We start from the raw sequence: 9,611 nt of genomic DNA, 5'->3' as shown, positions 1-9,611 counted from the left end.
AAGGTTCCTCTTTCCTTTATCAGTGTTTATTCTTCCATGGTAGACACAAAATCTATGTTTTATGTAGCAAGGGAGTGGGGTATATGGTGGGTAGTCTGTTATGTTGCATAAAGTTGGTAACAAAAAGTACGAGGGGTTGGTAATTTTGCACTTAGTTGGTTGGTAAGTCATTATAATAGGCAGAATTATCAGAGAAGTTTGCTTATTCTGTTTTCATGAGGTGGAAGGATGGTGATTTTTGCACAGATTGGGAGGGGGTGGGGTGGGGCTGGGGTAAGTCTTTGTATTAAGCAGAATTTTTTGGAGATGTTAGATGAGTCTTGATTCTTACCAGGGGTGGGGTGATGTTGTCTGGTGATTTGTTCACCGTATCCTTGGTAGTTTCCCCCGTCCAGGCCTCCGGTTTGATGTATGCAGAGTAGTAGGCCTCTGGTTTGATCCAGATCTGGAGGAGTGGTAGGATTTTGGTGTTGATCTAAGCAGCTGGGTGGTGGGGAGGGGCGTGTGGGTGGTGGGGAGGGTGGGAGAGGGTATACTTGCGTGGGAGGTAAGGGGGGTGGGGGAAAAGTTGGGATGTGGAAAGTGCGTCGTGGGTGGATGGTTGAGTGAGTTGGACTTCTTTCTGTTGGGCCTTGTACGGCGATCGACCTGGTAAGCGGGAGGGTGATCGACTCGCAGAAGGGGGAGGATCGTATGGCAGATTTCCTATCAAGCACACTCTTGCCAAATATCATTGTCCATAACACAATGACCAAAGAGCTGAATTGAGCGGGTCGTAATAAATTCATTTGTGGGACCGTGGCAATGCATGTACGTTCTATTAGTAGGGGTAGTGTGTGCATGCATTTATACTGGTGAGTGTATGCGTGTATGTATGAGTGTCTATGTTTATATCGTGTTATTTTTTTTATCTTTTTGGTAAAAAGTTGTTTTTTCGGTCAGCATTTTTCTGGATGCACTTTGCGTACCCTTCTTCCTGGCCGGCTCCTAATCGATCGATCCGATCGGGTCGAACCAGCAAGCCGGCACGTGCAAACACCGACCTGGGCGCCGTTTACAGATGGTAATTACTTCTTCCGCTCCCGGGATTAAGCTCCAAGGGAATATCGGCAAGATCACATCCACAGCCTTCGCAAGGCAACAAAATTGCAAGCGATTGCTGCCAAACAGGTCGATTTCGACCGATCTCCTCCGCGTATGTGGTTCTCTGCTGCCCTTGCCGCTTCTCCTCCCATCCTCCTTGTCCTCGCGCGCACGGGGAAACGACGCCGGCGAGATGGCTCCTCCCCGCACGGTGATCTGCGTGGGTGACGTCCACGGCTACATCTCCAAGCTGGAGAGCCTGTGGGCGAACCTCCAGTCCGCGCTCCCCGCCGACGCCTTCGCCGCCGCGCTCGTCATCTTCCTCGGGGACTACAACGACCGCGGCCCGCACACCCGCCGCGTCCTCGACTTCCTCCTCGCGCTCCCGGCCCGCCACCCGGCTCAGCGCCACGTCTTCCTCTGCGGCAACCACGACCTCGCCTTCGCCGCCTTCGTCGGAGCGCTGCCGCCGCCCCCCGACGGCTCCCCTTTCGCCGCCACCTGGGCCCAATACATCGATAACGAGGCCCACGAGGGCTGGTTCCGCGGGCCGGGGCACGAGGATATGCACGTGCAGGGGAGGAGATGGGGCGGCGTCATCAAGGAGAGGTGGAACCCCAAGAAGGGCCTCCCGTACAAGGGTTCTATCTACGATGCGCAGCCCACCTTCGAGTCCTACGGCGTCGCCCATGGATCACCAGGTCAGTCTAGGAATTCCCCCCTATCAATTTGGTTACATGTGCTTCCATGCCGACCCAAATAATACTAGTGTTCATACTTCAATTGCTTATGATGTGAATTGCCACTGCCGAAGAAACACTCATAATAATAAACTAGAGATATGGACATTAAAGTCAAAGTCATTAACAGAGCCCAAATGATGCGAGGGTAGCAACTTAGACTAGTAACATGCATATGTCACTAGTCTATGTTACTACCTCTAATGGGAAGTAACATATGTGTGGTGTCATGCTATTAAGTTGTAGACTCATCTTGTATTGGTATGTGTGATGTTACTCATAGTATGAGTAAGACTAGTCGAGCGTTGTTAAACCCTTACATATTCCACTTTGTCAGTATTTTATTGACGGAATAGTGTCTCATCGACTGTGAAGTAGTAGTAACACAGAACACCTTCGAGTATGAAGGGCTAGTTTTCATTCTTACAACATTGTAGTGCACAGTGTTGGAGCATAGAGACCACTTCAAACTTCACAGTACCGACAATCACCTGTTTCATCTCTAGAAAGTATGCATAGTGCACTTTCCTGACATTGCCGTTATTTACATATTTATGAACTATGATCATTATTTTTCCCGTGGAAACATTGCAATGCCTACTTTGTTTAGATTAACAATCACTCTGTCTTTGTCGGAAAAAAAAATCACCCTGTTTTTGGCAATACAAGAGTACACAATCAATATCATATAGGTATTGAGTTATGTTCACTGAAATCAAATTAGTGGTTTACAATATGTGATTAATATTTATAGCACTATCATCGTGATATTAGCCTACATTAAATTAATATAGCGACCCGACCCGAAAACGGTCAAGTCTCTGTGTATCTGTTGTTGGATCAGCTGAGTGAGCTCCCGTGGAAAGTTGAATCCGGGGTCACGTCTCCGAGGCATCTGATGATGTTTTAGAGTGGATGAGAATTAGAATAGGACAAGGGTCTAAGGAGAAAAATAACATTACCCATATGCATGCAACAATCATTGACACACCAATCATTCATTTATTCAACTCAATCATAGTTCAAACTCGGGACACAAGTCTTACGACAAATCGAAAACATCGGCCTAATCGATCAACAAGAAAATAAAAATAACATGGCGGTCATGACTAAGTGTCCTCCTCAGATATCCTTGTTGTCGCCTCCTGTGGTGCGTCCTTCGCTGGGGTGCGTCCTCCGGCGGTGCGTCCTTCAGTGGTGCTTTCGTCGTAGTCCTCATCATTGCTCACTAAGGGTCCATCGTCACCATTCAGATAGAGGTCTTCTCCCAGGTCCATCTTCTCTTCCATCGTGACAATGTAAGTCTTCAAGTTCTGCATCCTCTCCAGAAGGTCCTTGACTACTCTTCATGTTCATCGTGGTCCTCGCGTGCTTTATCCTCCAATTCCAGTTCACGGAACAATAGCTTTCTGAACATCTTCGAGTTTCTGCGCGTTTGAACCTCTAGAGTCCTGATGTGAGCCTCCAGGTCTTGGACAAATGATAGGATGGAGTCGTCATTCACGGTGTGCACGATCTCTCATGGTTCTCTTCGGTACTTCGGTGTATTAGAAACTTCATAAAATTTACAACCTAATGCAAAAAGAATCAAATTAAAACACTAAAAATCCTAGGAGATATGAATATCCTAAGATTATCTATACCTCACCATGATCTCCCGCAGAACTGCAGATGGAGAGATAGTGCACACCGTGAATGACAACTCCATAATCTCATTTGTCCAAGACCTGGAGGCTCACAACAAGACTCTGGAGGTTCAGACGCGCAGAAGCTCGAAGATGTTCAGGAAGCTGCTGTTCCGTGAACTGGAATTGGAGGATAAAGCACGCGAGGATCCCGATGAACATGAAGAGGAAGTCAAGAACCTTCTGGAGAGGATCCAGAACTTGAAGACTTACATTGCCACGGTGAAAGAGAAGATGAACCTGGGAGAAGACCTATATCCGAATGGTGACGATGGACCCTTAGTGAGCAATGATGAGGACTACGAGGAAAGCACCACTGAAGAACGCACCAAGAGGAGACGCACCACCGGAGGATGCACCCTCGGAAGATGCACCGCTGGAGGACGCACCACAAGAAGCGACAACAAGGATATCTAAGGAGGACACTTAGTCATGACCGCCATGTTATTTTTATTTTCTCGTTGATCAATTAGGTCGATGTTTTCGATTTGTCGTAAGATTTGTATCCCGAGTTTGAACTATGATTGAGTTGAATAAATGATTGGTGTGTTAATGATTGTTGCATGCATATGGGTAGTGTTTTTTTTTCTCCTTAGACCCTTGTTCTATTATAGTTCTCATCCACTCTAAAACATCAGATGCCTTCGAGACGTGACCTCGGATTTAACTTTCCACCGGAGCTCACTCAGCTAATCTAACGACAGATACACAGAGACTTGACCGTTTTCGGGTCGGGTCGCTACAATTAATTTGGAAAATGCTGATTATTTCCAACAATCCCCAAACTTTATTTGTTTACCCAAATTTTGATTTAAGGCCTGTTCTGAATCTGAACATGTTTACGGGTGTGCTTTTAAGAGTTGGCAAACGAAAACAATCTTGTGGTTCACGACTATAAATGTTTATTAGGTATTGGCTAGCACACATGAAAGAATGCTTATTTCTGAACGGGATGCCGCCACACTTTGTGGGTGCCGTCATTGGCGTGACCGGAGACAAGTTGTTGTACGTGTATTTGGATATGTGTAATGCCAAGGAACCGTGGAATGCACTCAAAGCTAAGTTCGGGGCAACTGATGTAGGCAATGAATTGTATGCTACGGAGAGTTCCATGATTTAAGGATGAACAAGCTCACGAGATACAATGGATCGCTAAGAAATTTGAGCTCTTTAGGTGTGGGCTACTCGACAAGTTTATCACCGGATGCATTATTGCTAATCAGGCCGGGCATTCGGTTCCCACGAACCGATCGGTTCGGTGCTTTGGGTGTGGAGAAATTTGGTTTTCAGAATATGCTAACCGATCGGTTTCTTCAAAAAACGCTAACCGAGACTTCGGTCCACTAAAACATCATTTTGGTGCTCGGTTAACACAGATCAAGATTGATGTTATGTAAAATGCAATTGATGCATAAAATCTGAGCTTCAAGAGACCAAAACAACACATCTCCCATGAAAAACAACGGTGGCGCATGCCCAAGCCCATTAAAACATCATTTCGGTGCTCGGTTAACATAGATCAAGGTTGATGTTCTGTAAAACGCAATTGATGCATAAAATTTGAGCTTCAAGAGACCAAACACAACACATCTCCCATGAAAAACAACGGTGGCGCATGCCCAAGCCGACTGCGCCATGAAGGATTGGAGCAGAGAAGGGGCGGCTAGAGACAGGGCAGGGATGAGAATGTCGGCTAGGGCGCGTGCATGTTCAGGAGGAGGGTTTCATCGCATTTGGGGTCAAGCAGTGGAGCTATTGGGCCATGGACCCCGAAGTTCTATCTGGAGTTGGGCCTCTTTGTTGGTGTCTCTTCGGTACTTCGGTGTGTTAACGATAATGCTAACAATATTAATCGCATACTATAAACTAGTCATGTGAGTGCCTACGAAACATAGAACCAACATATCTATGAATTTCACATGTACATCAAATGAACGTGAACCAATGAGAGGATTAACATAATTTATCCTCAGGTCGAAATGACCCTGGCAGTAACGTTCTTCGCAACACCAGTGATGTCACCAGTGTCGAGGTTGACGAAGTTGTGGAACTAGTTCAGCATAGCGAGGTTGATGAAGTTGTGGAAGTCGTTGAACGAAGGCGAGCAGTCGTGTCGAGACGCTCCCCAAAACCTTATTAGCCTTCAATCGATGTAGCTTTTTGCAAAGGGCGCGGTTCCGGAGGCCTGCCCTTCCGTGCACGCAGTCACCAGGAGGGGAAGCTGAGAATAGCAGAACAAGAGGAATGGTGGGATGGTTCGAGCGCGAGGAGTCATATTCAATCTGATCAGTGATGCCTAGGGTCGCAAAACTCCTCTTTATGTAGTCAGTCTGTACGGATCAACCCACGTCCTAGTCATCCGAACAAATTGGGAACAACTATTTTTAATGCGCTTGTTTATGTCTCGTAATTCGTAATAATTAATTATCCATTCCAACCTGCAAAAATAAATCGCACACTTGGCATGGGTTTGAGCCTAGCTCATTCATGAAACCTGACGCGCACGCGCTTTGCGTGGCGGCTGGCGGAGGACGAGCACATGTGTGTAAGTGCTCTTCTCAAGCTCGAGTGAGAGTGTAACGCCCTGGCCAAATCCACCAGTTCACCCACTGGTTCCTGGCTGTTGCGTCTGGCTACCACCTAGGATCTAGACCGGCCTCAGACCAACACTTGTATTTTCTGCGCACTTTGTCGCTTAACTTTGAGGTTCTTTTGGATGGGCTTCCGGAAAAGAAGGTGCACCTTGCTGATATGAGTAGTCTATGATTCCTATTTAATCCGGGATGTGAACTGACGTCCTCGTCGGTCCAGCAGGATGTTCCTCTTGGCACACGTCTACGTGTCCAGTCCAGCACGTGCCACGACGGGCCACACGTGTCATGCACCACATGTCAGCGCACCGGACCCGCATATGCCCGTGTAACCACGAGGGTCGACTCTGATACCAATTGTAACACCCGGCCAAACCCACTGGTTCACACCCACCGGTTCCTAGACATTGCGCCTGGCTACAACCTAGGATCTACACTGGCCACACAGACCAACACTAGTTTTTTCCTGCACACTTTGTTCTCACTCATGCGCACCCGGGATCAACTTTCCAGTTGGTCACCCATCCTCAAATTGCTCCAAGCCAAGCACACTTAATTTTGAGGTTCTTTCGGATGGGCTCCCAGAAAAGAAGATGTACCTTGTTGATATGAGTAGTCTATCATTCCTATTAAGCCGGGATGAGACAGAGAGTCCCTTTTATGGATTTTTTTAGGGAAGAGACCCTTTTATGTTGGTCTCTACTCCTGCACTCTACATGTAAGATTAAACTTCCCACCCATACATGCAACCATAGTGGGCCTTCGATATTTTCTTGGAATTATTTCCTATAATGGCTAATGCCCACATACTTTCAGAGTATTGCACCCACCATAATTTAACCAAGCAGTTTCTAATTTGCCAGCGGTTCTAATTACACTGTAGATCTCATGAAAGCTGTGCCTGAGGAGCACAAGAAGTTTCTGCATGACTTGGTTTGGGTCCATGAAGAGGTGTGCATTCTTTTCTAGTGCAAAGTATACTAGAGAAGCAAGACATATTTCTGCTTTTGTAGTTTCATGTTATCGTTGTATTGCAGGAAGACGTTCGTATTGATACAGATGGAGGCCAGATTCTATGCAAACTGATTGCGGTTCATGCCGGCCTGGAAAAGTCCTTGGATTTGAATGAGCAGCTTAGAGTTTTGAGAACTAGAGACACAAGGGTGCCAAAAGTTCAAATGCTTAGCGGGAGGCAGGATGTTTGGAGCATACCACAGGTGAGCTAATATGTGATCCTGTTGCACTATATCTTGCCAGAGACGAACAATTTACTCTCCGGTTTGTTTTCCATGTTATTGTGTCTAATTTGGTGTCGCAGCTAACTCAGTACACTTGTGTAGTGTGTAGATGCAAACAAGATAAAGTTCAGTGCATTAGACTACCATCCTTGTAGAAGAGACCAACATAGTCTCCACAATGCTCTTTCTAATTGCATCTAAAGATGCCGTGATACGTACATGGAGTCACGTATTTTATATCACCTGCAGTACTAGTGAACCCATCATTGGCTTGATATTGCGCCATGCTAAGTTCTGTTGGCACTAAAGCCTTATATTAAGATTGGTTTGGTATGTGATTATTCCTAGAACTACTAGCCTTAGTGAAGCATGCACTGTTAGCCCCAAAATTGTTTGATTTGTCACTTCTCTGAACTGTGGAAATGGTATGTATGCAGTTTTCCTCAGCATCTTCTTGGTTTGGACTAATTTATATACATAGGAGTTCGTAAAGAAGTGTATATACGGAGTACCATAGGCCAGCGAAATGCTTTTTTTAACAAAGGCAAGCACTTTGTCACATTTCATTAAATAGGAAGGACAGTGGCATAAATATATACACAACAAAAAGGCCAAGGTGGGCGAAAACCCCTAAAAATATATACTCCTGAAATTAGTGCTCCCAAGTGCTTTGCAACGGCTACCACAGAACAATTCACCTAGCTCTTGATTCTTATGGGGTGCACGGCATGCTGCTAACTGATCTGAAGACTCTTGCACTCAATGTTTGAATGAAGGTGTAGAGTTTTCTCACCAGATGTGTGAGCACATAATCTTTGCTTGCTATGATGCAAGTACTGACAAGTGCCATTTTCTCCTTTTATCAAATTATTGAGCCAGTTTTCTTTAGCACAGACCGTCGGTAATCTGTAAAGAAAAAAAAAAGTGTGGCATGCAGGAAATTTGATTACAGCTGTCCACTGTCCTGCTTCTAATATGCTTTAAACTAGCAGCAATGTGCATTGGGTGAAGTTAGGTTACAGAATCACACCAGTTTGACTGTCACTCTGGAACTTCGGATGGTTTAGCCCATTTTAGCTGAAACAGCAAGCACATGGTGCATGCTCATAGACTGCCACTAACTTATTCATGGCTACATGGTTGGTGTCCATGGTCGGTACATTTATCGGGATTATGAGCAGTTGTGCTGATACACGGATTTCCTTTTCCAGGATCTGGCCGGCAAGCAGACCATCGTTGTAAGTGGGCATCACGGGAAGCTCCACGTGGACGGTCTCAGGTTCATCATCGACGAAGGTGGCGGGTACTCAGATAAACCTATAGCTGCCGTTGTTTTCCCTTCGAAGGAAGTCATCCGGAGCACAGAGGGAACGGCCTCCCAGAATTAATCTAGACACCATCGGAAATGCAAGCTAATGTCGTAACGGAGTATCATATTTCCAAAAACACAGAACTGAGGTTTTAATGTATAACGTCGAGTAAATAAATCAATAATGTGTGATCTTCTCCTAAGCATGCAATGTGACAACTAGGACAAGTAAGCTCCTGTGTGCCAGTTGACAGCATCATTATACTTCTTGCTACTTGGCTGTCGATATGAATCATGAACGGCAATGGCCCTGTTTTTAAACAGCAGCTTTTCTTGTTAACCGAAGTAATACATCCTGCACGGCACCTTCTATAGACAAACAGATCTCGGACGGTGGTTGTACATGCCTACATGGTCCAAGGCAGAACAATAGTTTTTTTTTTCTTTCGAATTCGGCAGTGCAAAAGGTGCGAGGATATCAAGTCACAGGGGAGTTGTTGAATTAACGGTCGGGAGAGAGCCTCCTGGCAGGTCTCTTGTACTTCTCGTTTGTTTCTTCCTGATGAACAGCAAGCGAAAGCGAACGGACATGTCCACGGGGAAGGGACCACGACGCTAAGATAACTCGGCCGGCCGGTCCCTCCCTCCGTCGTCCGCCAGTCACACCGGTCACCAGGCTTGACGCTTAATAAATATCTCTCCTGTATCTAGGAACAAAGGATCACCGAGGGCTTAAAATAAGCATGACTGCACGGCTTCAGGTGGTAGCATAATGACCATGGGGAAGTGAGATCTTGATGCCCGTTTTGCAGCCAGAGAATTCAGAAACACCTCCATTTTAGATTTTTTTTTTTGTTCTTTTCGGACGGTGGGGTCGTGGAGAGATTAGCGTCTAGTTTTCTTAAAAGAACAGGCCATTTAGGCCCTGCTTTACAAAAGGCTCAACCAGTCCAAAACGTCTGCTA

At 46.0% G+C, this 9,611-nt stretch overlaps 1 protein-coding gene across 2 annotated transcripts; it reads left to right on the top strand.

Annotated features, from left to right (window-relative positions):
* Positions 1–1,020: 1,020 nt before the first annotated feature.
* LOC123053227 (tyrosine-protein phosphatase RLPH2) lies at positions 1,021–8,941 on the top strand. Of its 2 annotated transcripts, XM_044476672.1 has the most exons (4): positions 1,050–1,784; positions 6,983–7,050; positions 7,137–7,316; positions 8,549–8,941. In XM_044476672.1, the coding sequence occupies exons 1-4, from the start codon at positions 1,061–1,063 to the stop codon at positions 8,723–8,725; spliced, it is 1,149 nt and encodes a 382-aa protein (XP_044332607.1). In that variant the 5' UTR covers positions 1,050–1,060; the 3' UTR covers positions 8,726–8,941. The 2 variants fall into 2 exon arrangements, with proteins under 2 accessions (XP_044332606.1, XP_044332607.1); XM_044476671.1 differs by lacking the exons at positions 6,983–7,050; positions 7,137–7,316; positions 8,549–8,941 and adding an exon at positions 3,495–4,061 and having other exon boundaries at positions 1,021–1,784.
* Positions 8,942–9,611: the final 670 nt, after the last annotated feature.

Source organism: Triticum aestivum, chromosome 2D (genome assembly GCF_018294505.1).
Source record: "Triticum aestivum cultivar Chinese Spring chromosome 2D, IWGSC CS RefSeq v2.1, whole genome shotgun sequence".
Taxonomy (NCBI): Eukaryota; Viridiplantae; Streptophyta; class Magnoliopsida; order Poales; family Poaceae; genus Triticum; species Triticum aestivum.
This window is presented reverse-complemented; position numbering and strand designations above follow the sequence as displayed.